Source organism: Pan troglodytes, chromosome 1 (genome assembly GCF_028858775.2).
Source record: "Pan troglodytes isolate AG18354 chromosome 1, NHGRI_mPanTro3-v2.0_pri, whole genome shotgun sequence".
Classification (NCBI taxonomy): domain Eukaryota; kingdom Metazoa; phylum Chordata; class Mammalia; order Primates; family Hominidae; genus Pan; species Pan troglodytes.
Window position 1 is genome coordinate 42,114,202 of NC_072398.2, and position 14,397 is coordinate 42,128,598.

At 48.7% G+C, this 14,397-nt stretch overlaps 1 protein-coding gene across 3 annotated transcripts; it reads left to right on the plus strand.

The window, feature by feature from the left end:
- The first annotated feature begins 1,074 nt into the window (after nucleotides 1–1,074).
- FCAMR (Fc alpha and mu receptor) lies at nucleotides 1,075–13,747 on the plus strand. Of its 3 annotated transcripts, XM_009441382.4 has the most exons (9): nucleotides 1,075–1,407; nucleotides 1,491–1,624; nucleotides 4,056–4,124; nucleotides 4,595–4,655; nucleotides 5,855–5,998; nucleotides 9,160–9,498; nucleotides 10,488–11,289; nucleotides 11,913–12,031; nucleotides 13,037–13,747. In XM_009441382.4, exons 2-9 carry the CDS (start codon nucleotides 1,586–1,588, stop codon nucleotides 13,195–13,197), a joined length of 1,734 nt encoding a protein of 577 aa, XP_009439657.2. In that variant the 5' UTR covers nucleotides 1,075–1,407; nucleotides 1,491–1,585; the 3' UTR covers nucleotides 13,198–13,747. The 3 variants fall into 3 exon arrangements, with proteins under 3 accessions (XP_009439657.2, XP_054530256.1, XP_063666223.1); XM_054674281.1 differs by having other exon boundaries at nucleotides 1,075–1,624; XM_063810153.1 differs by lacking the exons at nucleotides 1,075–1,407; nucleotides 1,491–1,624; nucleotides 4,595–4,655 and adding an exon at nucleotides 2,618–3,870.
- The last annotated feature ends 650 nt before the right edge of the window (nucleotides 13,748–14,397 follow it).

Below are 14,397 nucleotides of genomic sequence, written 5' to 3' on the forward strand. Positions count from 1 at the left end.
CCTGTTTAACAGATTAGGAAAACTAGGTTTAAAGAGAAAAAGTAACCTGATCCATGTCATTTTCCCAGTAAAAAGTAGAACTGAGATCTTAACTGAGAGGAGGGGGGAGTCTGACTCCAGAGTCTATGTGATCAAACATGACACTATACTGCTCCATGAGGAGGGGAAGGGGAGAATCTGGCCAGGCATTAGCTACCTCTCTACCACCTACATGAAGGTCACTCATTTCTGGAAACCAGTCTCGGAAGGCAAGGCCACTGTATACAGTTCTTCAGGTTGTGCACTGCTCAAGAGCACCATTACTAAGGAGATACCATTCACATTGTAGATGTATTTTAACTAATATGAGAGGCTATAGATGGAGGTGAAGATCTGGAGCTCTAGCACTGGAAGCTGTTGACCAAGTCCTGGGAGAGCAGCACACACAGCTGTGCACACAGTTACCAGCACACACTATGCACAATTGTCCTGTCATGGCCAAACTCCAAGTACCCCATAGAGTTGTTTCTCTTCCTCTTCTGTTGCTTTCAGTGACTCAATTTCTACCCTCAATCTGCCTTCAAATTTGGAAAGGGAAATGCATCGAGAATACATGCTGCCATCTATGGCTATGGCAAATTACACAACAATATACCAACTGAATTTATTCTAAGGAAGAGTTGCCCTTTCTAATTGGCTCAGAGGTGCCATATTATCATATCTATCAGGGGTCCTAGTGAAGGTCCCTAATTACAGCTTGCAGCACCCCCCATCCCCTTGTGCCCATTCATTGTTGAGTGCTTCAGCTGTACAAGCCATTTTAATGTCAGTTTGAGACCAACAGAGATTGGAAGATCACATCTTTTACAAGGAAAAAAAAAACCCATAAACTATTTTCCAAAGGGAAATATTGGGGTATTTTTCAACTGTGTCATCTATTTGGGTAAGCCACACTTCTCAGTGTCCTCTTTCCATGAAGATCGTCTCATTTACTGTATTATGCTTTGTCAGGGACGTGAATTAGTAACCACCAGCTCATGCAACTCTGAAGTCAGTGACCCAAGCTGCCCAAAGTTCTTCTCTATGAGAGTTGGAGGGGCCAGGTCAGCTGGAGGGCACCAGCTGCCAGCCAAATGGCAGGGGAATTCCTCTCCTGAATTTTGAATTTTCCCTGCCCTCCTGCCCAAGTTGTTGCATCACTTGTCTGGGAGATGCCTGAATGGGCTGGTAAGCTGGGGCACCCTAAATAGTCTGAGACCCCTGAAGGGGACACAAGAGGAGGAAGGACATGGATCAGTGTTTTCTTTCTTGAAGCTACTGTTACCACCCCTGGAAAAGTTCTTCAGGAATAAGTGACAGTAAGAACGACAAGGGATTAGGACTGGCTTCCTCTTATAAATAATAAAATCCAAAGAGAAGTGACTTGAGGTGAGTGGCAGAGCTATGCCTTGCACCCCGACCTTCCGTTGCTAGCTCCAGCTGCTTTCCAAAATACCACCTTGACTTCTCAGTCTCCAGGTTTAAGGAAGAGCAACTAGAAGTCGTCCAAACACCTGCATCTCATAAGGAGAAGAAAAGTCCACCTGGATCTTGTTTCTGGACTGAGATGGATGGAGAGGCCACAGTGAAGCCCGGAGAACAAAAGGTGAAATGACGCTTTCTCCTGGAGGTTGGGATCTTGCCTCTGAATGTGGGGGGTGAACTGCAGCCATAGCTATCACACATGCTCCTCAGTGCCCTTCCCAGAGCAGGTGGGCTCCTTCCCAGGAGGCCAGGTAAGGGTTCTAGAGTCCAGAACATAGGGGCTCCCTCTCAGCTCCCTATTATTCTGCTCACACCCACCAGAGTGCATGGTTCCTTAGAAGTCCTGGGTAATTTAGAACCAAAAAAACGTTAGAAAGACAAGAAACACGGAGAACATGCGGTCAAAGCTCTTCTTTTGTAGAGGAGAGGAACAGAACATTGGCCAAGTTATTGCAGCAGCCTGAGGCTGCTGCAGCCCCTCCTGAGTCCTGGTTCTGTGCTCTCTCCTCTGTACTACACTGACTCCTTCCCTTCTTATCTGCTGCCCAGGGGATGTGGGGAGGGGATAGGAGTGAACTGGGGCTCGGAGGGCCAGTAGGCATCTGGGAAGTCATGCAGCAGCCTGTGCTGAAGCTGAGGTGAGGTGCATGCCCTTCCCAGCAGGATGAGAGGGACAAGAGAGTCCCCTCATATGGTCTCATCCCCTAAAATGCAGTGTGCAGTAACAGAAGCCTGTGGCCCCAGGCTACTGAATTATGGCCCCCTGTCTCCTGGAGAAAGGATTTCTGAAGGTCATTGGCAGAGAGGGTGACTTGGAGACATTCCGTTGAGTATTATCCTCCCAGCCTCCAATCAAAGCTGATAACTCCCTGGAAACATTTTATCTCACACTCCTGCTTCCTCATTGCCCCACGGAGCCGGCTTTTCTCCCTGAAGCCCAGAGATTGCTGCACCGGTGACTTCAGAGGAACTGGATGGTATGATGCAGAGACTTTGGCCCCAACATGTGCTGCATCAGCACTTAGTGCTTTAGAAAAATTCGCCCGGGGGAGTGTAGGTGCCAGCCCCAGAATCAGCCAGAACTTGGTGAATATTAATGAAATTATGAGTTAGGTGCAGGAACAAACACCCCAGGAGAGTTTCCAGGTGGAGACAGGAAGCTTCGTAAGGCAGGGAAAGGTCTGAGACTGCCATCGCAGTGCCCAAGCTAGGGGACTTGCTACAGCGAAGGCACAGAAAGATGCATAAAGAGCCTATGGACTTTTAAAGATCTGGCCATTCTTGGGGCTCAAACTGGATAGAGCAGGGAAAGGCCTTAGTGGAGAGGGCTGGGCAGAGCCAAGCTGAGGGGACAACTTGCCAAGTCTAGTTGCAGGAAAACAAGCTCAGGGCCACCCCATGGACTCTCTACTTTTCTCTGCTTCTGTCTTCTTTCTTCCCTTTTCCCTTCTTTCACCTCCTACCTCTCCTTTTCTCTCCCTGTTCTCCTACTTCCTCTGCCTTCTCTTTTCCCCTATTCCCTGTTTTCCTCTTTGTGATTCCCTTCTGCACAGCCTGTGTCCCAAACTGGCCAGTGGTTTTGCATGGCTTAAACTGTTTGGGAAGTGAGGGGGTTTCTGCCCATGGGCCAAACCATTGACTGTTAGCGCCTGTCCTTAACAGTACTGAGGAACGTATTAGAGTAGGAAGAAAAACTCAACGGCTAACTTTAGTTTGCTTTTTCAAAAATCTATAGGTCTCAGAAACAGAAGCAATAGATAGATTCAAAGAGTAGATTTTTAATCCATCAAAAAGCATCCATGAATACCCTCTGGGGAATACAAGAGAAGTGTAATGTACAATCTCTGTCTTTTTTGTTGTTGTTGTTGTTGAGACAGAGTCTTGCTCTGTCACCCAAGTGGTAGTGCAGTGGCACGGGCTCACTGCAACCTCTGCCTTCTGGGTTCAAGCAATTCTACTGCCTCAGTCTCCTCAGTAGCTGGGATTACAGGCATGTGCCACCACGTCAGGCTAATTTTTGTATTTTTTAGTAAAGATGGGATTTCACCATGTTGGTCAGGCTAGTCTTGAACTCCTAACCTCGTGATCCACCCGCCTCGGCCTCCCAAAGTGCTGGGATTACAGGCATGAGCCACTGTGCCCGGCCACAATCTCTGTCTTTTTCACCAGCAAGCGGTAAAAGACCATTGTGTAGTGATCAGTATGGTGTCCATTAAAAGAGGAGGGTTACTGTTCACAATAGCTGTGCATTTCACATCTACAATGTGCTAGATCCCCTTTCAGAGCATGATGGTAGAGGGATGAAATACAAAGCCGTCCCCTCTGGAAGCTCCCCAGGCCAGTGGGAGAGACCACAGTGGGGTGAAGGTCAGTATGGATGGGGGGACAGAGAGGGCTTTCTAGAAGTTGTGGAGAAGAAACAGAATAGCACCCTAGTGCAGAGAGCTACTTGGTCTGAGATTTAATTTTTAACTCCTTGTTACTAACCGAGGCATACTAACAGTGAAACAGAAATCTTCCCTTGAAAAAACCAATTCCCTTTCTGCAAACAGGAAGTGGTGAGGAGAGGAAGAGAAGTGGACTACTCCAGGCTCATTGCTGGCACTTTACCACAATCTCACGTAAGTTGTGTAACAACAACCCCTTGCAGATTCCTTCATTCTCCTGAAAAGGAATCGAATCCCTGAGACTAACCTTCCAAGGTCCCACAATTCCAACTAGAGTTTGGACTTCAAATGTGGCCTTTCCACTACACGGTGCTCCCCACAAACTCAGAGCTCCAGGCTGGCAAGTGGGTGCCCAGGCTAGAATCCTACAGAGGGAGTTTCACCTCTTCTGAACACAGAACCCTCAAGGGTAAGGGACATTTTGGCCTCGTGGACGTGACCAAAATGTGCATGCTTAGGAGTGTGAGGATAAAGTCATGCTTTCTCAGGGAGGGAAGTGCTTGTCTTACTCTCAGATATCTGCAACCCAGCCCCTGCGCTGAGCAAACCGAGATCCCAAAGCCAGAAGATGCTTGTTCTCTCAAGTCCCACCACCCTCACCCAGCTTCTCTCAGGCCTCTTTTCATTTAGAGTGTTTTTTGCAGGTCACCAGCAGGAGGGCGGGATGGAAAATGCCCCTCTTCCTCATACTGTGCCTGCTACAAGGTGAGTCCCAAACCCAGCCCAGGTTCAGGGCTTACAAAACCAGACCTGAGTCTTCCAGGCTGCCCTAAAGGTCCTCACAGGCTGGTATGGTAAAACTGTCCAGGTATAAACCATGCTCAGATGACAAATGGCTCCATCTCCATGCTGTAGTAGATTTTATTCTGATGGTAATAGGGAACCATTGAGGAACATAGTGAGTATGCGCCAAGAGTACCCAGTACCTAGAATCTAGTCCCAAGTAGATGCTTAATAAATAATGACTGAATAAATTAATGAATGAATGGAAATTCCATCATAATACCAAAAAAAGGATTAACAACTGGCTTAAAAACAAATCAGAGTTTTAATGAATCAAAGGTAGCCAATAAGGTCGGACGTGGTGGCTCACACTTGTACTCCCAGCACTTTGGGAGGCCCAGGCAGGCGGATCACAAGGTCAGGAGTTCGACACCAGCCAGAGCAACATGGTGAAACCCTGTCTCTACTAAAAATACAAAAATTAGCCAGGCCTGGTGGCACGCACCTGTAGTCCCAGCTACTCATGAGGCTGAGGCAGAAGAATCGCTTGAACCCTGGAGGCAGAGGTTGCAGTGAGCTGAGATCGCGCCACTGCACTCCAACCTGGGCAACAGAGCGAGACTCCATCTCAAAACAAAAACAAAAACAAAAACAAAAAATGTAGCCAATATTTGAGTAAGCACTCTGCGTGATAAAATCACACCACCTCTTTAATCTCCTGCTGTCCCTTTTAAAATTTTTCAGTAAACGACAACTCAGGCAGGCCCATGATTTTTCTGCTAAGTAATAGTCCTAAATTAATTGCTTTAAGTCTCAAATGTTCTAAATTTGATCATTTAAAGTTTCCAGTTAAATACTTTGGTCAGCACTTTAATCTTCATTTAAAGGTATACTCCCTCATCCCCTCAAGGCCTGCAGTCCAGGAAGGGAGTGTGGTTGCTGCCTTCCCTCTTCTCCACCCCTCTCCTCCCAATCTAGGCAGCTGCTGCTTGAGACCCCAGCAAGGTGGTAGCAGTGGGAGGGAGAAGCTGCAGGAGGGCAGGCAGCTCTTACTTGATGGATGGCCTGGAGCTATCTGGCCTGGCAGGGGTTTGGAACTGGCTGTTTGCTTCTTCCTCTGTAGGTACCTTTGTGGACACATGGATGGCCCCCTGATGACCCATCTCCTTCCTTTGCTGCAGGTTCTTCTTTCGCCCTTCCACAAAAAAGACCCCATCCGAGATGGCTGTGGGAGGGCTCTCTCCCCTCCAGGACCCATCTCCGGGCCATGGGAACACTCACGCCTTCCTCGCCCCTCTGCTGGCGGGAGGAGAGCTCCTTTGCAGGTACAACCTCTACCCTCCCTTTGTTCAACCATGGACCTCAGACTTCCCAGGCTCTCTCAGACCAAGTCAGGCTCCCTACAGCTATAGGCGCCCTAGCCTCTCCTAATGGAAGCCATAGCAATAGACGATTGCTGAGTAACAATGAGGGGATGAGAGCCAGGGCACCCACCTCCATGGATGGGCAGGGAGTTGGCATCAGGGCCCCCAGGTGGGCACACATTGACCCTAAAATGCTGGCCTGGTCTTGAATTCTTATGGTAGTTAATATAAAATTTCCCAAACCTTAATTATTGTATATAACAAAGAGCTATTGATCAGTGATCTATCAAATGAATCCTTAAGGTATTGGTTCTTAACTTTGGTATTAATAAAAAATTATGTGCATTTGCAAGGGTTGATTAAGGATTCTTAATCAGCTTTCTACTGTGAAGTCAGACCACCCCATCCTGCTGATTAGTGGAACCCTGCTCCTCTCAAGTGTTTCACATACAGATCAGGGGAATTCCTGAAATCTGGGGTATGCACACTTTATCAGGGCATCATCACTATTGTCCTGAAATGGTCCTTGTCTGTAATTGTGAATATTGCAAATATGCACAACTTGGTAAATTTAAATGGTAATTTAACTTTCCCATTAGTGGCATGGTTTGGGGTGTGTTGTTTAATGAAACATACAGTGAGTATCAGTACAGCCATAACATTTATGACCTCTACTCTTCCAGCAGTTAGACCTGAATACACACATAATAGGCAGGGTAGGTTTCCTGGGCCTGTGCAGTCACACAGGACCCCATACTCAGAAGGTTCTTGGCTTAATGCTCTGCTGTTGCCATGTTGAAATTCTTAATAACTTTTGAACAAGAAGTCCTGCATTTTCATTTTGCTCTGGCACCCACAAACTGCTTAACTGTTCCTGGCAATAGGATTATATTAGGCCATTTTTACGGTGCTATAAAGAAATACCTGAGACTGGGTAATTTATAAAGAAAAGAAGTGTAATTTTGCTCACAGTTCTGCAGGCTGTACAGGAAGCATGGTGCTGGTATCTGCTTGACTTCTGGTGAGGCTTTAGGGAGCGTTTGCTTACAGGGGAGGCAAAACAGGAGCAGCACAGCACATGGTGCAAGAGGGAACAAGAGAAGAGGTGGGGGGAGGCCCCAGATCTCATGTGAACTGAGAAATAACTCATTTAGCACCAAGGGGATGGTGCTAAACCATTCATGACGGATCCTCCCCCACAACCCAATCACCTCCCACCAGGCCCCACCCTCAACATTGGGAATCACATTTCAACATGAGATTGGAGGGGACGAACATCCAAACCAAATCAAGGATATTAAACTGAACTTTCTGGGGTTCAGACGTCCTAAAGACAGAACAAACTGATAGGTGCCAGGCATCCACATCCTACCGCAAGATGTTGAACCACGTGTACAGGGCTGTAGAAAGACACATAGAGCTGGTGCCAGCAACAGCCCCGCGGGAAGCTGTCCAGGCCAAATGAAGGAGGGAGAGAATCATCAGCGGCTGCAGAGCTCACTGTGAGGGCTTTGTCGGAGAGATGTCCCTGTGTTGTGGTCCCCTCCACTTGTCGCAGGGGACAGGAGACATCACTTTCTCCTCACTTGAAGCCAAGTAAGAGGAGGAACTTCCAGAAAGCCACTCAACAAGCATGCCCCTTGTCCCAGGTTCTTCTGACCGCAGGACACAGGTGTACTTCCTGTGTTAAATGCAGGGCCTCCACCTAGAGGGCCACCCAGAGGGGACTATGACCACAGAGCAGGGCAGATAGCCAGAAGTCATAGGCTTGTGGGTGGTGGCCACTAATGGCCAGCAGAAGAACCTGCAATTCTCATAAGGAGAGAACGACAGCCATATATGCTAAAAATACATCTGGTAGGCAAAAAAGAGGCAGCCTTGGTCATCTGCCATGCCCAGAAAGCACCAAGGGCAGATCACAACTGTCTCATTCACCTCTCCTCTCCCGACTCTGCCCAACTCTGGAGGGATCCCCAAACAGAAGCTTTGAACAGGGGAAGGGATAGAGCAAAGCAAGAGACCCCAACCATGCCCCCCTCCTCCATGACAGACTCCAAGCCCAGCTGGGAGAAAGGAAAGGGTTTTGACTGGGCAAAAGATTGGAGTTGTGATCTTTCACTGGACTGGACCGGATGTATAAGTTTAGACTAGGCGGGGCTCTTTATTATCCATGAGAAATTATGAAAGAAAGCTACCATACATGAGATTATGCCTGAAATTTCAGCAAGGATCAGAGATGTCCACGGAGAAGGTATGACGAGGCAGTGAGAGAAAGAATGAACTTTGTTTCTGCTTGCACCCCATCACATTTAAGTCATCCAGGAAGCTGGCCATATATGTGGTTCAACTACGAATTGTCCTTAGGCCTGTTGCCAAGCAGACATATTCACAGTACTGCTCATCTGTGCTTATATGGTGGCATTTGGTTGTTTCTGTTTCTATGGAAAAGTGACTAGTGTGAAAAATTTTGCAACCACTGGTCCAGACAGGTACCCACCAAGCAGAAGGGGATTCTTGTGTTTCAGGACTCCCCGTCTTTTGCAGATGAAAGGAACACTGATATGTTCTTACTGCTTAGCATCTGTCTTTTACATTCCATGCAAACCAGAGCCCTTCTATCAGGGAATCATCACTGTTGTCCTGAAAGGGTCCTTGTTTATAATTGTGAATATTTTTGTCTTTTGATGATAGATTACCATTTAATGTTATCATTGGTGGCATGGTTTGGACTGTGTTGTCTAAATCTACAGTGAGGAGTGACTGAGTGAGTGAGTGTCAGATGTTGCCTCAGCCCTCTCATGTGTGCTTAGATGGCATCTTTTTAAACATCTGCATTGGAGCACAGGGGAACCCAGGCTCTGGATGGACCAGGATAGCTCAGGATAAGTGTTAGCTTATCAGGGTGGGTAAGATTATGATTACATTTTCATCTTCCATACCTTGGGACAACATCTGCTTTCCCAATGGCTGAGTTCTGCCATTTTTATATTGATTCTGCTCCATGTTCACAGTGGTATTTTCTGACTTGACCCCTAATTCTGGCAGAGTTCAGAGTTCGTGAGTCCCCAAACAGTGACTATGCTCACCACTTCCTCTCCTTTGACTTCCTTCTCTGTCTGCAGCTCCAAATTCATTGAAGGGCTCAAGGCTGGTGTCAGGGGAGCCTGGAGGAGCTGTCACCATCCAGTGCCATTATGCCCCCTCATCTGTCAACAGGCACCAGAGGAAGTACTGGTGCCGTCTGGGGCCCCCAAGATGGATCTGCCAGACCATTGTGTCCACCAACCAGTATACTCACCATCGCTATCGTGACCGTGTGGCCCTCACAGACTTTCCACAGAGAGGCTTGTTTGTGGTGAGGCTGTCCCAACTGTCCCCGGATGACATCGGATGCTACCTCTGCGGCATTGGAAGTGAAAACAACATGCTGTTCTTAAGCATGAATCTGACCATCTCTGCAGGTATGAGCTGATGGCTGATGGGCCAAGCTTGGTGAAGCACGTTCTAGGAAGGAGAAAGTGGGAGAGAAGCCTCAGAGACCTAGAAGGGCTTGAAACATTAGGGAAGTGACAATGAAAAGCTGGGGCAAGGCAAAGACTTTAAGAAGTAGGCTTTCATTTCAGAAGAAGGCTGCCTTCAAAAGAAAGGAAGATTTTAGGAAAAACTTCCCCAGTGAATGCACGTACACTCTCCCACCTGTGTCCCCCAAATGTCATGAAATATATATTTGGAGACGGCTCCAAGAATGGGATAATGTGGCTTCTTAGGATCCTGATAGCTGCATGTTCAGACATGCAGAGAAGCGGCAGCACTGCAGAGGAGGTGTGACAGGCAGGACAGAAGAATTGCAACTGGGCTGTCCTTCACACAGACTCTTGCTGAGTCCCTCAGCAGACATCTGACAGCTCCCAGGCCTAGGCCCTCTGCAGCAGGTTCTGTTTGTTGATCCCAAGTCAGGCACCCAGAGCATAGGAAGGGCCTCCAGGCTGTGAAAGGCCACTTGGCAGAGGAGACAGCATGACAGGAGGCAGCCTGAAAGCAGGTTAGTTCTATTAGATGCTGCTCTCCAGCCGCCTGCTGCAACGGGCTGCTCTGCTAGAAGTGGAGTGTTTCTTTTACCTTTTTTGAAGAACAATACCTGCTGGGCGGTGGGCCTCTGGAGAAAACAGCTTGGGAATTCAAGACAGCTGGATAGAAAATATGTGGGCATGGGAGAAGGAAATAGGAGTATAACATGTCAGTGTCTGCCACAGACAAGAGAATGTTTGCCACAAACTGGAGAATGAAACATTTTCCTATTTTTTATTTTATCCAACCTATTGGTCAAAGACTGCAACTCTTAGTGAGGTTGCATTCCACTTAGCAGACATTTTAAACCTGGTGTCCTTTGCCAAATCCAGTAGGTGGCCTGCCAGCCTTCCCATGTGGCCTCCCTCTGCTGTCCACACAGGTCCCGCCAGCACCCTCCCCACAGCCACTCCAGCTGCTGGGGAGCTCACCATGAGATCCTATGGAACAGCATCTCCAGTGGCCAACAGATGGACCCCAGGAACCACCCAGACCTTAGGACAGGGGACAGCATGGGACACAGTTGCTTCAACTCCAGGAACCAGCATGACTACAGCTTCAGCTGAGGGAAGACAAACCCCAGGAGCAACCAGGCCAGCAGCTCCAGGGACAGGCAGCTGGTCAGAGGTTTCTGTCAAAGCACCAGCTCCGATTCCAGAGAGTCCACCTTCAAAGAGCAGAAGCATGTCCAATACAACAGAAGGTGTTTGGGAGGGCACCAGAAGCTCGGTGACAAACAGGGCTAGAGTCAGCAAGGACAGGAGGGAGATGACAACTACCAAGGCTGATAGGCCAAGGGAGGACATAGAGGGGGTCAGGATAGCTCTTGATGCAGCCAAAAAGGTCCTAGGAACCATTGGGCCACCAGCTCTGGTCTCAGACACTTTGGCCTGGGAAATCCTCCCACAAGCAACGCCGGTTTCTAAGCAACAATCTCAGGGTTCCATTGGAGAAACAACTCCAGCTGCAGGCATGTGGACCTTGGGAACTCCAGCTGCAGATGTGTGGATCTTGGGAACTCCAGCTGCAGATGTGTGGACCAGCATGGAGGCAGCATCTGGGGAAGGAAGCGCTGCAGGGGACCTAGATGCTGCCACTGGAGACAGAGGTCCCCAAGCAACACTGAGCCAGGCCCCGGCAGTAGGACCCTGGGGACCCCCTGGCAAGGAGTCCTCCGTGAAGCGGTAACCCCAGGCACCTTCTCCCGGTTGGGGGGCCCCACATCTGCCTCATCCCTGCCATGCAAGGGAGGCCCCTCTCCCTCTGCTCACTTCTCTCCCTTTGTACCCACAAGACAGTGACATACACATCGGATGCCCTCCCTCACCCAAGGGGCCTTGCTGTGAGAACGCTCCCTGAGTATTTCCATGTGGTTTTCAAGTGATATCTAAATGATAGAAAGACAATATTTAGGCTGGAAACTTCATTAGGACTTTCTGTTTTTAAAGATAAAGAATAGGCGCTCCGGAGAGAGGGGGTGATGCACTGAAGCCACAAGGAAAGGTTGTGGCAGAGCCCAGTGCTGAGGCTGGAGTCGCTGGCTCCCACCTAGTCCTCTTTCTCACTGGGAGGCATCGCAGGGCCCACACACAGATGGGTGGAAGAGGGAAAAGGATTCAGGCTTGGAAGCCTGAAGACAGAGATTCTAGCCCCAGCTCTGACACTAACCAGCCATGGGAACCAGGGCTGCCCATTTGCTTTGGCCTCAGCTCCCCAATCTGTAAAGTAAGGGTGTGGGTAAATGGTCTTTAATCTTCTGCCCAGCTCCAACCTCCTCTCCCCTGTGCTCTTTCCATCCCCACTGTAGCACTTTTCCAGAAGATGAAAGCAGCTCTCGGACCCTGGCTCCTGTCTCTACCATGCTGGCCCTGTTTATGCTTATGGCTCTGGTTCTATTGCAAAGGAAGCTCTGGAGAAGGAGGACCTGTGAGTTGGGTAGCCCCAAGGCTAGATAGAAGAGTTCTGGTTCCCATCTGACACCCTCAGGGCTGGGTAGGGGTAGAGTCCTGCCAGGACTTTTCAATGTAGAAGAGCTAAATTCTAGGCTGAGCCATTTAACCACTCTTGGACTTGGTTTCTTTTCTTTCTTTCTTTCTTTTTTCTTTCTTTTCTTTCTTTCTTTTTTTTTTTTTAGACGGACTCTTGCTCTGTCATCCAGGCTGGAGTGCAATGGTGTGATCTTGGCTCACTATAACCTCCGCCTCCCAGATTCAAGCAATTCTCCTGCCTCAGCCTCCCTAGTAGCTAGGACTACAGGCATTTACCATCATGCCTGGCTAATTTTTGTATTTTTAGTAGAGATGGGGTTTCACTGTGTTGGCCAGAATGGTGTTGAACTCTTGACATCAAGTGATCCTTGGCCTCCCAAATTGCTGGGATTATAGGCGTGAGCCACTCTGCCCAAACTGCCTTGGTTTTTAATCAATAAAATTAGAAATTATCTCTGTACTTACGTGTCAATGGCATCCCAGAGCATAAGGAGAAGCTCCTGGAGGATTACAAAGGCTGTGATGCCTATGTTAACCATAAGCCTCATAAGCAACCCTCGCAGCAGAGAGCAGGAGTGCAGGGCCCAGACCTGGGATCAAACCTTGCATTTTCCCCCTTCGGCAAAGCCCAGCTAAAATTCTCTGAGAGCAACATGCCCAGGTTTAAGTACTCTTAGAGTGAGGGCTCTGTGATATGTACACGTAGTGAAGAAAGGGTGAGATTTTCTGGCAGCAAGTCGAGGAGGCTAAGGTTCTCAGACCCAGGCCCCGAAGTCCAAGCCCTATCAGGGGCTAGGCTGGCTTAGCCTAGCCAACTAGGGCTCCATTGCTTCTGTGTCAGAAAGTTCTTGAAAACTTGCAGTGGTTGGGAGTGGTTCTTAGGAAATCAAAGTCAGTGCTGTCTTTACCCAGAACCCTCACAGTCTGCTCTGTGTCTCTGCAGCTCAGGAGGCAGAAAGGGTCACCCTAATTCAGATGACACATTTTCTGGAAGTGAACCCCCAACCAGACCAGCTGCCCCATGTGGAAAGAAAGATGCTCCAGGATGACTCTCTTCCTGCTGGGGCCAGCCTGACTGCCCCAGAGAGAAATCCAGGACCCTGAGGGACAGAAAGATGAACTGCTCAGTTACCATGGGAGAAGGACCAAGATCAAAGGCCTTCAGGACCCCAGCCTCTTTCCATCATCCTTCCTCCACCTGTGGGAAGAGAAGCTGATGCAGCTGGTGCTCCACCCATGGAAGAAAGGCTGGCTGTCCTTGGGCCCAAGAAAGTCAAGCATTATCCACGTCCAAAGGTGACAAGATGACTCAAAGGAGACTTCAAGAATGGTGTACGAAACACTGGAAGAGGTCACCTAGGAAAAGCGTGAAATTTCCATTCCTGAATGTTTGAAAATAGAAGAGGCTTCCAATCAGTGTGGAAAGTGACAAATCCCCTATCAACACTCCCAGCCCTTGCTGGGGGCTCCTTTTCTGACTACTGTTAGCACTCAGCCTCCCACTCACATGTAATTATATTTAAGTGTACCAGCCTTGCCTTCTCAAGTAGATTCTAAGCTCCTTTAGGGCAGTAATTGCATTTTATCTGTCTCATGACGCCCCCAGAGAACTTCCAACTCAGTAGGACTCCAATAAATACCTGTGTCTGATTGACTTGGGGGCTCAGTGGCCTCTAGGCACCCTTCCTCTGCAAGAACTCTGGGTCCCCCTGGGCTTCTGCCCCTCCTTTTGGGAGTCCCCTAGATGACCCCATAGGCAGCTGGTTTCTCCGCTGAGATCAAAAGGGCAAACACCCATTCCTCACATCATCCCGCCCCATTTGGACCCAGGCTTATTGTGCCGTAGACCTTTTGACCTGGCCAAGATTTTCTGGGATTTTCCTACATTCATGGAGGAGCAGGGTATTTTCAGTAGATTCTTGCTTTCTTCATAAAGGCCCTCTTGTTCAGCTGCTTATAAATCCTCGATATGGAGGACTGTTGGTGAAGCTGGAAAATGGTTTTTGGGGGTGAGGTGGGAGACAAAAGAGAGGAATTTTATGTGGATTCTGCCCTGTAACTACATCACCTCATGCTTGTCAGGGAACTTTCGCTCCACCCTAGGCCCCACTGCCTTTCCAGGAATCACATCCACTCTTTTCTTTTGCCAGATCTGCTGGCAAACTGTCTGGGCTCCATTGTTGGATGGAACAGCCTGAGCGGTGGAGGCAGAAAGGAAAAATAGGCACCAATATCGAGTTGAGAATTGGCAGGTAGACATTTCCAGAAGGCTTAGTCCTGCCTTCTAAGCTGTCAGCAGCACAG

Coding starts and splice junctions, on each gene's coding strand:
- FCAMR (XM_054674281.1), top strand. CDS start 1,586: ATGGATGGAGAGGCCACAGTGAAGCCCGGAGAACAAAAG. Junction 1,625..4,055: donor TGAAGCCCGGAGAACAAAAG/GTGAAATGACGC, acceptor TTCTGCAAACAG/GAAGTGGTGAGGAGAGGAAG. Junction 11,290..11,912: donor AAGGAGTCCTCCGTGAAGCG/GTAACCCCAGGC, acceptor TCCCCACTGTAG/CACTTTTCCAGAAGATGAAA.